Source organism: Notamacropus eugenii, chromosome 1, assembly GCF_028372415.1.
Source record: "Notamacropus eugenii isolate mMacEug1 chromosome 1, mMacEug1.pri_v2, whole genome shotgun sequence".
Classification (NCBI taxonomy): Eukaryota; Metazoa; Chordata; class Mammalia; order Diprotodontia; family Macropodidae; genus Notamacropus; species Notamacropus eugenii.
In genome coordinates, this window is record NC_092872.1 from 430,804,071 (window position 1) to 430,822,957 (window position 18,887).

General features: G+C 44.3%; 1 protein-coding gene across 4 annotated transcripts in view; it reads left to right on the forward strand.

Annotated features, from left to right (window-relative positions):
- NOL4L (nucleolar protein 4 like) overlaps window positions 1-18,887 on the forward strand; it is a 197,188-nt gene that overhangs the window by 174,906 nt on the left and 3,395 nt on the right. For all 4 annotated transcript variants that reach the window (XM_072631604.1, XM_072631607.1, XM_072631606.1 and 1 more), the window contains 4 exons: window positions 2,674-2,859; window positions 3,054-3,245; window positions 5,219-5,341; window positions 6,023-6,224. In XM_072631604.1, coding sequence (XP_072487705.1) covers window positions 2,674-2,859; window positions 3,054-3,245; window positions 5,219-5,341; window positions 6,023-6,224 — 703 coding nt within the window. The remainder of the gene's footprint in view (window positions 1-2,673; window positions 2,860-3,053; window positions 3,246-5,218; window positions 5,342-6,022; window positions 6,225-18,887) is intronic.

Below are 18,887 nucleotides of genomic sequence, written 5' to 3' on the forward strand. Positions count from 1 at the left end.
AACGCCCACCCCATCCCCCCCACCAGTGGGCCATTACCCCATTGTACAAAGATACCGACCCACTGGTGTGTATCAGTTAAGAGCCATGTACTCCTCAAGAGTTGCCCATGGTGAAGCCTAGGTGAGGCAGAGAGGAGGTAAGAGCCAGAAAGCCCTCCTCAGGAGGGGAGGGTGAATGTAACTCAGAGGGAGCACTCCTGCAAGATATCAGAAAGTAACATACCTTTGTGCGTTGGGGCATATGTGCAGGATGCAGTCCTTAGCTTCTACCAGATTGTGGAAGACCTTAAATCCTATTGGTAGGTGTCAAATCACAGTGTATTTTGCCTTCCTCCCACACACCTCCTTAGTGGACTAAATCCTGCCTTCTTCCACTGCTGATAGAGTTAAATCACAGTGTTTCAGGTAGCATTCGAACCCAGGTCTTCCTGACTCCAAGTCCAGCACTATATGTACTGTGCCCAAAGGGCTGTACTGCTGTCCATGAAGTGCTAAAAGAACCAGAGAAAGGCCATAGTTATTTTTAAAAAAAGCAAATGCTAGGAGTTGCCATAAGTGTGGTCCCTACCTCTCCTGCATCAGGCTAGATCCATGATATCAGAAATGAAGTGTAAGTTTGGGGATCATCCCTCCGTGGGTCTTGTCCAGCAGATAAAGACTCCCTGAAGGGAACAGCCTGTACTAAGAGAAGAGGTCCATGGAGCCCTACAGGGAAACACTGGCATTACTATTTTCACTCCTCCTAGCCCCCACCCCCAATGGCTCCCAATTTTTAAAAATAAATTTTATCCCTTCATTTTTTTTCTCCCTCTCACCTCCTCCCCCTCAACTGAGAAAACAAAAAAACAAAGTCAAACAAATCCCTTGTAGCAAATGGACATAGCAAAACAAATCCTCACACTAGCCATCTCCAAAAATATGTCTCATTCTGCATCTTGAGCCCATCTCCTCCCTGTCAGGAGGTGTGGGCGGTGGTCTTCTGCATCTGTCCTCTGAAATCGTAGATGATCGTTGCAGTAATCAGAGTTCTTGAGTCCTTCAAAGTGGTTTGCATTTACAATATTGTTTGTTTAGTATAAATTGTGCCCCACTTTGGGTACTAGGTAGTGCAGTGGATAGAGCACTGGGTCCAGAGTCAGGAAGACTCATCTTCCTGAGTTCAAATATGGCCCCAGATACTTATTAGCTGTGTGTCCCTGGGCAAGTCACTTAACTCTATTTGCCTCAGTTTCCTCATCTGTAAAATAAACTGGAAAAGGAAATGGCAAACCATTCCAGTTTCTTTACTGAAAAAACCCCAAAGTGGGTCATGAAGAGCCGGACATGATTGAAAAATGACTCAGCAACAGTTTTCCTGGTTCTGTTCACTTTACTCTATGTCAGTTCACACAAATCTTTTCAAGTTTCTCTTAAACTTTCTCTTTGTTTCTTACAGCTCAATAGTATTCCATATCATTCATAGACTACAGTTTGTTCAGCCACTCCCCAGCTGATAGACACACCTTTACCTTCCACTTCTTTGCCACTACAAAAAGAGCTGCTACAAATGTTTTCATGGGACCTTTTCCCTCCCTCTCTGATCTCTGAGCTCTAGGCCCACAAGCTGCATAGCAAGATTGAAGGGTACGCATAGTTTAGGAGCTTTTTGGGCAGAGTTCCAAACTACAGTCCAGAATGACTGGGCCAATTCATGGCTTCACCAACAGTGCATTACCGCTTCATTCACATTTTTAAGTACAGAATCTTGTTGTTTTTTACAAATTATTTTTGCCAAACCAAGTGGTTCTTGTTTTGACTGAGGGTGAATTCTGTTACTTGGCATCAGCTCCATTGTCAATTTGGGATTATACTTTACTTTGGGATCAGGGCAGCGACAAGCAGAGGGAGAAGTCATTGGACAAATACCTTAAAGGGAAAAAGAGGGGAAAAGGACAGTGGGAGGAATCCTTTCTTTGTCAGTCCTTCAAAGTATCTGTGCTCCTAAAAACCACATTCTGCTCTCCTTTTTACACTGTCCTACATGTAAAGACACAGGATAAATACTTGTTAATTTAAGAACAGTTCAAGAGAGAATACAAACTCTTCAGGAAATAGGGTAGTTTAGATCACACCCTATTGTGTACATAGTAAAATTGAGGCCCTGAGAGAGGCCTGGCCCCAGCCAGTTGCTGGCTGAGCCAGAATTGAAATTTGGGCTCCCCAGGACTCTTGCCAACCACGGAAGTTCCACAGAGTCAAGAACATGAGGTAGAGGTTTTGAGTGAGGGTATGTCCCAAAGTCAGGTCTTAGTTTCCTCATCTCTCAAACAGGGATAATCATATGCACCACATGTCACAGTGTCAAATGTGAGGAAAAACAGAGGAGAAAAGCCTTCAGGATGACCTGATCATGGTGTGGAAAATGGAGTAGACTAGGAGCCGAAGGAAGGGAAAGTTTACTAACTACACTGAAATGACCTGCTGCTGGTAGGGAGTCCCTCATCTCAGGAGTTCTTCAAGCAAAGGCTGGATAACTACTTGTCGGGGTGCTGTAGGAAGAGCTCTTATGGAATGGGGTTATATCTGCAATCCCTTCCCGCTGTGACTTTTTGTAATTCTGGATTGCAGGAGTCAGAGACGAGGGCTAACTTACAGCCTATAATGACTCTCTTCCTACCCCTTTCTCTCCTCCAGTCCCCTCCATATAGCTCTGGGAGTTATGACTCCATCAAGACAGAGGTCAGCGGCTGCCCTGAAGACCTGACTGTGGGCCGGGCTCCCACAGCCGATGATGATGACGATGACCATGATGACCATGAGGACAACGATAAGATGAACGACTCAGAAGGGATGGACCCTGAGCGTCTCAAGGCTTTCAATGTAAGCTCAGACCTTAGGTTCTTGCTCCCATGTCCCTTCCCCCTGTTCAGGATCCTGGGTCTCACCATGCTCACGCTAGCTGTCGTCCCCAGCTCTCTTCCACCTCTCTCCCTAGTTTGCCTTTTCTTGTGTATGCGCTCCCTGCCAACCTACCAGGCCTTCAGCTTTCCTGTTTTCCCCTTGCCTCCCTCCAGATGTTCGTGCGCCTTTTTGTTGATGAGAATTTGGACCGCATGGTGCCCATCTCCAAGCAACCCAAGGAGAAGATCCAGGCTATCATAGAGTCCTGCAGCCGCCAGTTCCCTGAGTTTCAGGAGCGAGCCCGCAAACGCATCCGCACTTACCTCAAATCCTGCCGTCGTATGAAGAAGAATGGCATGGAAATGGTAAGACCCCTCTTGCCTTCGTCTCCCTCCCTGCCTTCCCTATTCTTATTTATTTCTACCCCCATGTCAGTCACTCCCTACCTTCCTCTTTCCCCTTCTGCTCTTTCCTTTGAGAGGGTCATTGAGCTTTAATCCTCCCATTTCTTATAGCACTTTAGGGTTCCCAAAACACTTTCCAGATAACCACCCTGTGAACAAGGGGTTCTTACTCTGTTTTTTGTCATATGCCCAATTCACAGGCTGGTGAAGCCAAGAAACTCCTTCTCAAATTATGTTTTTAAAAGCATAAAATCCAAAATATAAGATTACAAAGGGAACCAATTCTGTCCAAAGAGTTATCAACATATGTAAAGCAAACCAACAACAAAATCAAATTCCTGCACCCCAGGTTGAGAATCGCTGCAGGAGAGTCAGTATTGTCTTCATTTAGAGATAAGGAAGCTCATCAGTGTACCTTGGGGCAGTGGAAATAGTGCAGGCTTGGAGATCAGGGAACCTACTCAAATGCCATCTCTTAGAACTATTACCTCTGTGACTGCCTTGGACTCACTTTGCCTCTCTACAAAATGATGCAGTTAGAAGGGTCCTTTTAGCTCTAGATTCTTAATCCAGTGAAGCACATTGACTTGCCCAAGCATACCACAATCAGTAACTGGTAAATATTTAAACAATTTTCCTGATTTTGAGGTTAACACACCACCGATGCAGTCTTTTCTGACAATAGCAGTGGGCTTACAGAAAGGAGATTTGGCTTCCAGGCTTGCTCTATGTAGCAGCAAGAACCCCAACATCCACAGGATGGCCTGTTAACACATGTTCTTAGATCTGCTTTTCTGAAAGGAAAGCAACTTTTGAAGGGTCAACAATCTTCTTTAATCACATTTACCAATAGAGGAAATACAAGCAGAGAAATAAAGGCCAACAGACAGGGCTTCCAACTGTCTGACCATAAGCAATGCATACATCACAGATCAACAGACAGATCCAGCTGTCTGACCATACGTCATTCATAGCTACCAGAAGGAGAAGCACCAGCATCTGGGTTTTCAAAGGGGAGGGAGGTGGGGTTGCTGACTTCTTAATGTCTAACCAGAGTCTCATCTGGTCACATGACATGAACATTCTTCCAAAGAGTAAGCCCTCAAAGTAAAACCTCACTTCAGAGTATATATACACTCTTCAGAGCTGGAGGGTACAAGCCACATGACCCAGTGCGGCTATTAATTAGCAAAAGGTGTGGACCTTCCTATAAAACAAGCCTCCTGAAATCAAGCTTTCCTTAATGGGCTCCAGGTGAGACCTATTAATGAATGGGAAAGATCTTCAAATCTAATTAACATTGCACTCTACCATTGGCTAGCTATGGGAGCTGGGCACGTTGCGTTCTCTCTGAGCCTCGGTTTACCCCTTACATCTATTTTACAAATTTGTTGTGACTGAAGTGCTTTGTAAATTATAAAAATATTAGTCCTAATAATGTTTCTCTTTTCCCTTTCTTGTCCCTCTCATGCCCTCCCATAAATGTAAATTGCTATGTTTCCCACCTTCACTCCCTTTTCCTTCTCTAGACCTTCAAAAGTCTTCTCTAAGCTAGATCCTTATTGCCTATCAAAGATGGGAAAGGAATGCTCCTTACTGGCATTTTCCTTCAGGCCCTCCTCTTCTCTGCTCCCGATGCCCCCTTCTTGCCCTCAGATACAACCAAGAGATTCCATCAAGAGCTCTGGGCTTATGTCAGGACATCTGAGCCCAAAGCCCGAATGTGACTACAGCTCATACAGACTGAAGCTCTTTAGTTTCTCAGAGCCTCAGTTTCTTCATCTGTATAAAAAAATACAAATAGATTTAGGGCTTAGACTAGATAATTTCCAAGGTCCCTGCCAGCATAAACATCCTCTTCTCTACTTTCTAAGCATTTCTGTTGCTGATATCTGTGAGGCTGGTGGCATCCTAAACTGCCCTCTCTTTCCTAGACCAGACCCACTCCTCCCCACCTGACCTCAGCCATGGCTGAAAATATCCTGGCAGCTGCCTGTGAGAGCGAGACAAGAAAAGCAGCCAAGAGGATGAGACTGGAGATCTACCAGACATCCCAGGTATGGAGTCAGCCACAATGACCCCTGTGGGGGGCTGAGGAGGTAGGAGGCACACACCATCCCAGCTAAAGTGGCCAGCATCCTGGGGCCTGAGCCAGCTGAAATTAGCAGGAGAGAGCTGATGACAGAATGAAGAAAAGGGCATAGGAGACCAAGGGCATGAAAGGGCTGGGGTGGGAAGAAGGGGTAAAAAAAGAAACTGTCTGAATGTGAACATGGTCAGGGGGTGGGCTCCCAGGAAGGAGCCTTTCAGGAGCTTATAAGGATGATTCCAGTGGAAGCAGGGACAAGGGCACTGGCCCATCAAACGCTAGTGGCTGGAGCATCACAACCAGTTTAGTTTCTAGAGTGTGAAAGGAGAAGTAGCAACCACACTTGCTGATGTTCTGAGCAGGCCGCTGGTACCCCATGAAGAAGAAACAGAATGCCCAGGTCCACAGTGGTGGGCATGAGGTTCAATAATAATAATGATTGATAATAGCTCCCATTTTATAGTACCTTGACAGCTTACAAATTCCTCCCTCACGCCACCCCTAGGAGATAATCTTATCTTCATTTTGCAGATGGGGGTTTGTGAAGGAAATGTTTCATAGGAACCAGACTGGGCTATGAACAGGGAAATGGGCTCCTTGCTCCTGTCCCTCTCTGAATCTGATGAAACCCTTTGGTCCCCTTGTGTAGGATGAGCCGATCGCTCTTGACAAGCAGCATTCCAGGGACTCTGCAGCCATCACCCACTCAACCTACTCACTGCCAGCTTCCTCATATGCCCAGGATCCTGTCTACATCAACGGCAGCCTGAACTATAGCTACCGCAGCTATGGGGCTTTGGGCAGCAGTCTGCAGCCCCCGGCGTCCCTACAGACAGGAAATCACAGTAACGGTGAGGCTGAGACAAGGGTAGCTCAAATCTGCTCTTACGATACAGACTCAAAAACTGTCAGAACTGAAAGAAGCTTTACAGATCATTTGGTCTAAACACTTTATTTCACAGATGGGGAAACGGAGGCCCAGGGAGGGAGTGACTTTTCTAGTGGAATTGGCAGAACTGGTATTAATTCAATTCAGTATTTATTAAGCATCTGCTATATTCCAGGGACTATGCTAGGGATATAACATTCCCTTTAAGGTAGGGAGGTAGGTGGTTTTAGGATTCCGTCTTCTAGAATTAACCCCATTTTAACAAATGAGGACCCTGAACCTCAGTAAAGAGAAGTGACTTGCTCAAGGTGGCGGAGTCAGTAAGGGACAGAATCACAGAGAGCCCCACCCCAAGGCCAGTGCTCTTTCTAAGATTCCATCCTTGGCTCAGTAGTTCAGGTTGACTGGGTGTCCTCATCTTAGTTTGTAACACTCCTTCCTGAGAAAGTTCCTCACTTCCCACCCTGGCTCCAGAATCATGCTCTTAGGACCTCATTGGATTCTCCCATCCATCACCTGAAGACGAGACCTTAGAAAGTTAGAAACATGACTAGACATGGTGGTAAGAGACCACCATGGGTTACAGTTGTGGTTCTATTACATGTCATCTATGTGTGACCCTGAGTAAGTAATTTACCCCCTTTGAGGCTTAATTTTCTCATCTCTTAAATATATTTACATTCTGTCCCTACTACTTAAGATTATTGTAGGAGAAAATGTTTTATAAACCTAAAAGTGGTAGAAATGTGAGTTGGTACTGTTATGCCAACTTTCCAGATGGGGGAAAACAAGGCCCACAGAGGGAAAGAGAGTTGCCCACAGCAATCTCTTCTCTCCCTTTCTCCCCATTAGCCCCAGAAGAGGCAACAGAAGAGAACTCCAGGCCAGAAGTCAGAATACCCATGTTGGCGTCCTGTTCCTCTGCCCCTAACTCTGTGTGCCTTGAGTAAATCACTTCTCTGTTCTGGGCCTTGATTTTTCCTCTAAAAAGTAAGGAGGTTGGAGGGGGTCTCTGAGGTCCTTTCCAGCTCTGCCATTCTGTGGTTCCATAGATTCCTTCCCTCATCTCTCTTCCAAGAACTTCCTTTTCCCAGGAGCAGTATCAGAGGATACTGTTCTAAGATGAGAGGAAAAACAAAAATTGGAAAAAATTCAGGGAAGACAGAGGCAAGACCCCACCATCTCTCCTCTAACTGGTTCCCTGGGACTGCCTAGTCTTAGATTGACCTCTAAATTTTCTTTTTTCTTTTTTTTTAATTATTATTATATTTGTTTTCAGTGTTCTACAATCACTTCCATATAACTTAGATGTTTTCCCCCTTTCTCCTCCTCTCTCCCCCCTCCCTCCTTGAGGTGGCATACAATTTTATATAGGTTCCACACATCTAATTTTTCTTAACCACTTGTTGGAGCTGGCGGGACAAGGCATTGTGAAATTTCATTATCCAATCTGGCTCTCCACCTGTTTTGTTTTAGTTCATTGAATGTTTGTCAAGATCCTCTTGGGTATAAAGGTAAAAGCCATCCTCCTTTGATGCCTTGGGTGGGCGCAGAGGTGACCCTCAGGGACTCTCTGAGGCTGTACCAGCAGAGCCTAAGTTCTGAAAGTTTCTACACCAAGGGTAGGGCCCAGCTGAGCTGAGGCTCCTTCACCCACTTCACCTGGTCCTCCTGGCTTCTTCCTTCCCAGCCTCCACTGTGGTCCAGCAGTCCCCTGACTCCAGAGCACTCCTCTCCTGATTCATTGCAGGGGCATCAGAGAGGATGTTTTGAGGGTGCCTGCCCAGGCCTAATTGTGATCACCTCTACTCTCGTGCCTCTACACTCAATTCAGACATTTATAGCTGCTTCTGTTGTGCAAGGTACTATGTTCCACAGCAAGGACACCAGGAAAAATGTCCTCGTCACAGGGGCCCAGAATAAATAAGGGTCCTACCTACTCTATCCTGATTCCCAGAGCCATAGTGCAAGGGTATTATCTGCCAATGAGCATAGCCAATGGGGGAAATTTAAATAGAATTCCCAGGGCCAGTCTGCCCTCTCCCAAGTGATCCATTTCCATTCTTGGGTTTCTCTTAGGTGTTTCCTAGTCCTGCCCTAGGCATAAATCATAGGATTTAGAGCAGGAAGGTCCTTAGACCAGAACATTAAAATGGATTGTCAAAGCTTGAAAGATCCATAAAGACTACATAGTTGAGGAGGGTTTAACCTGGGGTCCATGAACTTGTTTCTTTAATATTTTAATAACTGCATTTCAGCATAATTGGTTTCCTTTGTAATGTGATATACATTTAAAACATGATTCTGAGAAGAGCCCCATAGGTTTTACCAGAGGGCCAAAGGGGTCGAGGACCCAAAAGAATTGAAGAACTCTTGACCTATTTAAGCTTCCATGTTTTACAGAGAAGGAAACTGAACTCTGGGGAAGTTATGTGACCTGCCCAGAGTCATACAGGCTCTTCTACTACGCTGCAGCTAGCTCAATGTACATACACTTGTCATGGAGTATGATGTCACCCATCAATGCCGTGGAGCACAAAACTGAATCTTGTACTTTAGAGGAGACCCCAGTAAGAATTAGCTTTGTAGCTCAACTTGAAAGAAGTAATTTGCCTGAGGTCATTCAGCCCTAAGAAATTACTTCTTCCCTGTTCATCCATGAGGCTAAGATGTAGGCTGAGCTCCTGTAAGTGCCCTTTGAAGGTGGCTTGTCTTTTCTCTCATGCTATAAGGTAGACGTCTGGCTGGGGGTCCGGAGGTCTGAGTCCTGCTTCCATCACCAATTCACTGTGTAATAGATTGGGTAATTCACCACCTCTCTCTGGACCTCAGTTTCACCATTTGTAAAATGAAGGAAGCCCCTTCCTGTTCTAGGTCCCTTCTGTCAACAACCTCTTTGCCTTGTTTACCCCTTTCCCTTAGTCTATCTAAAGTGCCCTCTGATTTCTAGCCAGTAACAATCTTAATTCTCTGTTGAGAGGACTCCCCTCACCCTGGGCCATGGCACAAGGCCTGACTGGATCACATTGCAGACTTGGGTCAAATTTCCCCACCCGTGCTTACCTCTGTGTCTTCTTACTTCTTTCCTAAGGGAATATAGGTTAGGGAATACTGCCACTTATACGGCCTCCCCCAGAGATGGTTTCTTGGGACAGTCTTGGCTTAAAGAGGCTTTTCTCTGGTGATGAATGATAACTCCAAGACCCTAGCACTTTCTTTTGATTCATGCTTTCAGATAATTAATGAGTAGGGTGGAGGCAGCTATTACTGTTTTCTTACTTTTTCACTCACACATTAGCCTTTTTCAAGTGTCGTAATCCTAGAAGCCAGGATTTTCTTGGTATGAGTACTGTCTTCATGACACACATAGCCTCCCTGTCATCTTTCATGAGTTTCTATGGACAATAAAATCCATCCCTCCACATGGCAGTTCCTCCACATTTGTCCAGTTGGGCCCTTGGAGTCCATCACCAACCATGTCCATACTTGAGTACTTTCTAAATTGATAGAACCAGCCAGGACTTAGATTCCATGGACATCCTTCCAGACTCTAAGATCACCTTCATCTCACTGAGACATGATAAAGAGACTCCCTGATTAACTCTCCTTAAGGTTTCCTTTCCTTGCAACCAGCTTGCAGATAAGCAGTGGTGCAGTTATGACTATCCTCCCTGTTTCACAGAAAAGGGAAGGCTCTTTCCCCACCCTTTGTCTCTGGCCACATGGTAAAGAGGCAGACCCAGAACTACTTCTTCCATGACATCGCTGTCTCCCGTTAGTAATTTTAAGAATTCTTTCTGGTATGGTTTCCATTACTCACACAGTTATTATGGCAATACCACATCTTTCTTCTGAGTTAATAATAATTTCATAGAGTAATAGGGAAAGAGCCTAGTTCCTTACAAACGGTTGGGAGAAACTGAGTCAGGAGACCTGGGTCCTTGTCCTGACTGACAACCTAAGTGGTATCATTTCCCCCTCTGGGCCTCAGTTTTCTCTTTTATAAAATGAGGGTAAAGGACCAGCTTAGCTCTCTTCCAGCTCTAACATTGTGTGGTTCTAGCCAGTATGTTATTGACAATATTACCTTGGAGAATGATAGCATAGAGCTGGAGGGAACCATAGAGATATTCTAGGTGAATCTCCTCATTTTATGAAGGGTCGGAGAAAAGAAGGGAATTTTCTAAGATCACACAAATTGAAGGAAAAGTTAGGGATCCTCTGTTCCCAGCAGATGTGCTTTTGGGGACCTCCATGGTCCCTGCTTTGCAGTTTAATGGAAGGGAGTTAGGGAATGGGCTGGAGGCTCAGAGGTAGAACTGATCACTCAGAGCACCTCTGCTTTCTTTTGCCTCTCCCCTCATACTTCATCAAAAGAAACTGAAGCCGTTCATGTCAAGCTCCTGCTTCCCTTCCCTCCTTACCTCTCGTTCCCCTGCTGCCATTCCCCACTCTTCACTCCACTTCAGATGAGGAGATGGCCTCTGTCCTCGCCAAGGCCAGTCCCTCTACATGATCCCTTGCTCCATCGCCTGCCATCTTCCCCAGGAAATTACCCCTCCTTAACATTCCTTCTCTGATCTTTAGTCTTTCCCTATAACTTCACTCCCTGATGTTTACAATCTTTAAAAACCCTCATTAGATTCTGTCATCCTGTGTCTCTCTTGCCCTTTTCATTTAAACTCCTTGATAAAGTGGTCTATTCTCTGTTTCCTTTCTCTCTCTCTCTCTCTCTCTCTCTCTCTCTCACACACACACACACTCACACACACACACACTCTTTCTCTCACATATACACATTCTCTCTTTCTCTGTCTCTCACACACATACACATTCTCACACACACACTCACACATACACTCTCACACTCACACACACTCTCATACTCACATACACACCTCACACACACTCTCACACACACTCACACACACTGTCACACATACTCTCACACACTTTCTCTCTCATACACACACTCTCACATACACACTCACACACACACACACACATACACTCTCACACTCACACACACTCACATACACACACTCTCACTCACATATACACACACACTCACACTCTTTCTCACACACATACTCTCAAATACACGCACTCACACATACTCTCACACATACACTCACACTCTCACACCCTCTCACACTGTCACACACATACACACTCACACACTCACATACACACTCTCATACACATACTCTCACACTCACTCACACACACACACACACTCTTTCTTCAGTGTGGCTTCTGATCTCATCCTGCCACAAAACTGTTCTTTCCAAAGTTCCCAGTGGCCTCTTAATTGCCATATCTAATGGCCTTTTCTCAGAGCTTGTCCTTAATTTCTCTGCAGCCTTTGAAGCTGCTGATCCCTTCACCCTCTCTTTCCTGGAGAGTCTCTTCTCTCTGTGGCCACTAGATGACGCCATAGAGCACAGAACACTGAGTCTGGAGTCAGGAAGACTCATCTTCCAGAGTCAAAATCCAGCCTCATACACTTACTAGCTGTGTGACCTTGGGCAAGTCACTTAATCCTGTTTGCTTCAGTTTCCTCATCTGTAAAATGAGCTGGAGAAGAAAATGGCAAACTACTGCAGCATCTTTGCCAAGAAAACCCCAAATGGGGTCATGAAGAGTCAGACATCACTGAAAAATGACTCAACAATGACTTCTCCTACCTGTCTGACCATACCTCCATCTCCTTTGCTGAGTCTCCCAAAGCTCTGTCCTAGATCTTTCCCTCCTCTGTACTATCTCGCTTAGTGATCTCATCAGTTCCCATGGTTTATTTAACTCTGTGTATGTAAGTCTCAGATCTATTGATTTAGCTCTCTAATCTCTTTCCTGATTTCCTCATCATCCACTGCCTTTTGGACATTTCAAACTGGATGTGTCCTGTCAGCATCTCAAACTCACCACCTCCAGAGCAGAATTCGTTATCTTTTCCTTCAAGCTGTCCCCTTTTACATACTTCTCCATTACCGTCAAAGGTAGTGCCATCCTTCCAATCAGAGAAGTTCACAAACCTGTGTCACCCTCAGCTCTTCACCCTCATCCCATACAGTTGATCAGTCGCCAAATTCTGTTTCTTTCTCCACAGCATCTCTCTTCTCTGCATTCACCCAGCCACCAGCCTGATTCTCAAAACCTCATCACTTTTCACTTGGAATATTGTAAAACCCTTCTTCCCTCAAGTCTTGCTGTCTCCAATTCATCAGCCACATTGCTACTGAAGTGATTTTCCTAAAGCACAAGCCTATGTGACTCCCTTGCTCAGCAGTCTGGCCATAGTGGCCTGCTCACTGTTCTCACTTAATGCTTCATGTCCCATCCCAGTACCTTTGCATTGACTGTCCCCAGTACTTGAAATGTTCTCTATCCTCTTTCAAGATTTAGCTCAAGCTCTACCTTCTGTAGGCCTTCTCTGGTTCCCCAAGCTCTTCTCAAAGGCTACCTCAAATTTACTTTGTATGAATCTTATAGATATCTGTTTTTGTACATGTCTTTCCCATTAGAGTTTAAGCTCCTTGAGGGGATTTGACTTGGGTAGTAATATTAGTGATCTGGAGTTGATGACTTCACTTATTACATTGGCATCTGTTTGGAGGAAATACCTGTAGATCAGAGGTTCTTAACTTGGGATCCACAGACTCCCAAGGGGTTGCCAGGTAGTCTGGGAACAGAATTACATGTTTATTTTCACTAGCCTCTATCTGAAATTTAGTATTTCCTTCAATTATTTAAACATTATTCTGAGAAGGGGCCCATCTCTCTCTCTCTCTCTCTCACATACACACACACAAACACACACACACATTAAGAATCCTCATTCTAGATGGAATCAGTGGTTCTTTCTTCCATTGTGTACAGCAGAGCTGCCTTCCCCTCAGTTGCTCATCCTCCATTGGAGAGATATGTCTTCCAGCAATAGGAAGTCTGGTTGTATCCCAAACAAACATAGCCAGATCCTCTGCTTAGAGCTTACCAAAAACTTCAGAATGGAGAAGGATCCCATGCCACTACAGTCACCAAGAGAGAAAGAGAGAATAACTGATCTTCATTTTGTCCTTCCCACAACCCAGGGAAAAAGGGAATGTTCCTGTTTGAGGGACTCAGCCCAAAAAGGTGAAGTGTCCTTATTCAAAGTGGCTGAACCCAGGCCAGAGCTCCTACTCCAGAACGCCTCTCGCTGTTCATTTCTCCAAGATGACACAAGGACAGATTCACTTGTAGGATTCTACCTGATCTTTTCAAGAAGAGGCTTGTTTATTTTTCTTTTCTGGCATCTTCCCAATTACCTGTAACTTTTTCAAAGAACACTGATTTGGAATTAGTGGGCTTGGATCTGACTTACCTAGTGATTTGAGCCTTAATCTCCTTGTCTGCAAAATGGAGAAACTGCCAACCCCACTTATGTCAAAAATGTTGTGAGGATGAAATTAAACAATGTGGAAAACAGTACTTATAACTTTAAAGTACTACAACAGTGAAAGCTATTATTATTACTATATATTCTAATTCACTAAAGTAGGCTTTATTCATTTGGATCTGCTGCTGCTCCCTTACTCAGGGTTTTTCCTGAGTTTTCTCCTCTGGTCTTTTGGCTGTGGATCCTTTTCACAGGTTATCACCATCCTCATTTATTTTTTTACAAAATTCTGGGCGATTCCAAACCTTCCCTCTTTCATAGACCTAAGGGCTCTAGTTTCTTATTCTTCAAGAGAAGCCCTCCTCTTCCTCACCTTTCCCCTCATCGATTCATTCCTTAAACATTTATTAAACACTTATTGAATGCAAGGACCTGGGTTATGGGAGAGACTGATAAAGCCAGCAAGATGACATAATTATAACGTAAAATAAAATGCTCTAAGTAGACCAGACTTTAAGGAGAAAATTTCAAAGTGTTCAAGAGGAAAAAAAGAGCAGCGGGATCCCCTTGGCAGAGCCCCCAGGGGAACAGGAGGCTCTCACTCCACACATCTCATCTGGTGCCAAGTCTTGTTCATTACTGCATTCACAATAGCTCTCATATATGTCCCTTTCTGTTCACTCACAGCCACTACTCTGGTGCAGACACCCCTCATCCTATCACTCGTGGACTTTTGCAATAGCCTTTTTATAAAGGCTGCCTTACTTTGATTTTGACAAATAAGCATTTATTTTCTTTCCCTCCCAACTTCCCCTAACTGAAAAAAAAGACCCTTCTCCCCAGGTTTCCCTGAAATTGTTCATAGGCAGGATTTTTGTTGTTCAGTCATTTCAGACATGTCTTACTCTTCATGACCCGTTTGGGGTTTTCTTGGCAAAGATAGTGAGTGGTTTGCCATTTCTTTCTCCAGTTCATTTTACAGATGAGGAAACTGAGACAAATAGGGTTAAATGACTTGCCCAGGGTAACAAAGTCAGTTAAGTGTCTGAGACTGGATTTGAACTCAGGAAGATGAGTCTTCTTGATTTTTATCCACTGTGCCTTCTATTAAATTAATATACCATACTTTATTCAGCCATTCCCCAATTGAGGAATGGATAAGTGCTCCCTTAGTTTCCAGTTCTTTGCTTCCACAAAAGGAAATGCTTAAAATATTTTCCTACATATAGGACCTCTGATCTCTCTGGGATGTAGGCCAAGCTGTAGTATAGCTGGGCCAATGGGTAGTAACTTTGTGAGCAGAGTTCCAAATTGCTTTCTGGAATTGCTGAACCAATTCATAGCTAAGATTCTGATAGAAGTTTGTGAGTAGACTCCCTCTCCCAACCTGTTAATTTGACTCACCCTTCCTAGAACCAGTTTTACTTTTGTAAGATGGGATTCTGGCTACCAAAACAATCCTTCAGAAATGTTTCTGGCTATTCCTCCATCCCTTGCATACTTCTGTTGGAGAATAAGTACAGTAAGTAAGCTGCTGATACCTTGGGATGCCTTAGATACCAGTTTTTATCTCCCACCTATACATTCTGCTTCTTTCTGGTATCTGAAGAATGAAGCTTCAACTTCTCTTGAGATTCAGGTTCCCATATAGAGGTACTCTCCCCTGGCTTGGAATGTTATGTTATTAGACATCTAAGCAAGCTAGTCTACTTCCCACCCCCCACAAAATCTGACCTCTGATCCCTCAAGGCAAGCATCCTGTCTGAAAATAATAAATAAGATGTGGGGAGAGATCTCTGTAGTTCTCTCTGACATCAGCGTAACCGGTCAGCACCGTGCCCTCTGACATTGTGTACTTCAATTAGAAACCTATCTTCCTCATGTCCTTTCTCAGTATACAGTGGCTGTGATCTCCCCTGTGGTCAGGCTGTTCAACCATCTGTGTTGGAAAGAACCTCAGAATCCCATCAATCCAACCTGTACTTGAATAAGAATTCATTTAATATCATCCCTGACAAATGTTGCTCAAGCTGTAGTGATAGGACACTCACTGTCTAACCTGGGCTTCTTAGGGATCCTCTCTTTCCACTGAAATCTGCCTTTGTAAATTGCACCTGGTGCTCCTGCTTCTGTCCCCTGTGGCCATGAAGAACAAAGCTCATTTCTCATGCTGTACCTTCCCTAAGTCTTCTCTAGCTGAGACCTTGCTAGTTCCTTGTTTGGTCTGTTTCCAGTATCCTCATCCAATTGATCGCCTTCTTTTGGACATCTTCCAGTTAGTCTCCTATCTGTCCTCCTCCTCTCCACCCCCTTCTCCAAACAGAAATATGTGCAAGCTAAAAAAAGGAAAAGACCTTAGGACATTTTGTTTTTGTTTTTCCCCAAAATTCTGCTCCACCCCTAGTAAGTCTTCCAATATTAATGAAGTTTAGACTGACAACTTACACTTCCTTAACACCTTGGGTTTTGCCTACTTCTTTCTTCATGCCCTTCCATGAAGCAGGTAATGCAGATTGTATCAGCTCCACTTTATAGATGCAGAGCTGATGCCCAGAAAAGGAAAGAAACTTGCTCATGGTGCTGGGGCAAAGACTTGGACCAAGGTCTTCTGACTCTACCTAATATTTATGGTCTTTCTACTTTACGATGCACCAAATACTATCAGTCATTTTATGGCCAGAGCAAGTTACTCAAAATGTTGTTTTATATTTTTAAGCTGTAAAATAATGAAAGACACTAAAACTAGCATATATGTAAATCTTCCCTCCCTCCACTAGAAAAATCCCCGGCTCAGTTCACAATCTGAAGAACTCTTACATCTCTATTGTGATTGAACATCCTATGAAGACATCAAGAAAGTTTGCCATTTGCTCGGGCAATTGTTACTCAACAATACTGTCCACCTGGACAGTTGATCACTAGAAAGATTAGGGCTAAAGACCCCAAATTAAAAATTCAATAAACATTTATGAAGCATCTCTTGTGTGACTTAAGGGAATGTACAGTTTAGGGAAGAATATCCAGTCTCTAACCTCATGTAGTTAGTTTATAGTCTTACAGAGAGATTATTTAAGTGACATCATGGGATTTCAGAGCTCATTCTACCTAGTAAAAACACAACCAAAAGACCTGGATAGAACAGGTTTGGGGTTCATTTCTAAGGATATATCCAATTCAGCCCCACCCATGGGAGAGAAATTAGACTTCTATAAACTTAAGAAGCCCTCTGCAGGTTTCAACAAAGGAAGAGGAGTATTGAAAAACATCTTCCTAACTCATGATTTCTGCAGCTACCTCTTTGCCACCATAATAGCTAACATCACAGCTAACTTGGGAGGTGTAGGCACTCATTCCCACTGTACAGGTGAGGGAACTTCAGCTAAAGAAGGATAAATAAGGTATCTAGGCAAGATTTGAACTCAGGCCTTCCTGACCTCCAAGTCCAGAGACCTTAACTACTGTATTGCCTAGCTTCTTCAAAGACCACAGTTGGGGTGAGTGGGACAATGTGTGCTGGTGGCATGAACCTGGCCTCAGAGTGGGAAAGCCTGTGTATCCCCACTCATCAGCTTCCTAATTGTGCAACTAACTATTGGCAAGTCACTTCTGCCATCTGGGACTCAGTTTCCTCATCTGGGTAGTGAAAAGTAGCGAAAAATCTGGTAGCGAAAAGGGAAGGGTGGCACTATTACACTACATCCCTCAAAAGTTTATGGGGAAAGCACTTGGCAAACCTCAGAGTACCTAATTCTTTACAACACAAGAAGAGCTGAGGGTCACAACAAACTTTGACTGTATAGTAAGTCAGGAATAATGTCCGATCAAATTTCATCCTACTCCTGAACCATCCTCTTGGGATGGGCCTCATTGGGTGAAAGTTGTACTATGGGGAAGAGAGGCTAGAACCAAACATTAGAAGAACAAGAACCAACCCTATCTTTTATGCCAAGGCCTCAACATTAGTGAGTTTGCTTAGCATAGATTTAGGGCATTTGCATCTGCCCCATCCAGACACTCCCTTTCTCTCTCTGTTTCCCCTGGAAGCTCCAATGGAGATTGCTAGTTCTGGTCACGTTCCATACTTTGGTCAAGCAATGGCTGTCTACAGCATTGTCAGGAAGAGCGGATCATTTGTATCTGAGTGTCATCATGGGAGTAATGATGCTTGTATTCCCCACCTCTCAGTTCCTGTGATGAGATGCTGGGAGTTGTCATTTGAGTCCTGGCTTATCTCTATCTCCCCCCTCTGACCTCTGACATCAGTAGGTTTCAATCTTTTTCTCTAAAAATATGGCAGTTTTCCTCACTTCTTCTGACCTGTTGCCATCGATGATGCCTTCAGCTGCCACTGAATTTCTGCCTTTACTTTGTCCCCTGTGGGGTACAGTTCTTTCTGGGCACTGCCTAGTCATTTGGGAGGTTCCCTCTTACCCTCTGCCCCACCTCCCACTCTGGGAGCATTATTTCATCAGAGTGTAAAAATCAGTATGGGTAGGGAATGGTGCCCCAAATAACTTTTGCTACAACCTCAAAAATATATCCGATTCCAAACACCATCCCTACCCTGGGTCTGAAAAGTTGTGTCCACAAACATTTGGTGAGAAAGGGATGAGAAGGGGGGCAGCACATGGCAGGGATGGTAAGAACAGTGCAGAGATCAGTAGATTGTTCCGCTTGCTGGATGGCTTTCCCAACCACTCAGATATGAGGGTCAGAATCAGAGGATGTGCTGTTTCCTATCTATATGACTTCAGGCAAGTCATAACCTTTCTGCACCTCAGTTGTTTCAGCTGTAAAATGACCCTCAATCACAACTTCCTGTTTTAAGGTTTTTTCCACCTCTAACCCTCTATGATGCTGAGTCTGTCATCATCCCCAACCACCTTTATCTTTTTACATCTTATTTTCTCTGACTGGGGGCAGACCAACCTAAGACTTTCATAGGGCTTGAGCTGAAAAGAATGTTAGAGCGTAGCTAGTCCAGGTGCCTCATTTTATAGGACACGGAAGTGACTTATCTAAGAGATATGATTGGAACCCAGGTCTCCTGGGTTCTTTGCCTGTACATGGACTGGTGGTCTTAATTTCCCTTGAGAAAGAAGAAATGGATCATTCTGAACAAGTATCCCTGCCTACATGTCAGTCTCCCAGATGGAAGGGTTCTCAGATCTCCATGTAAATGCTAAGAAACTTGATCTGCTTAGCTCTAGGCTGGAGTCAGGATAGGGGATAAGAGAGTAGTGGAGG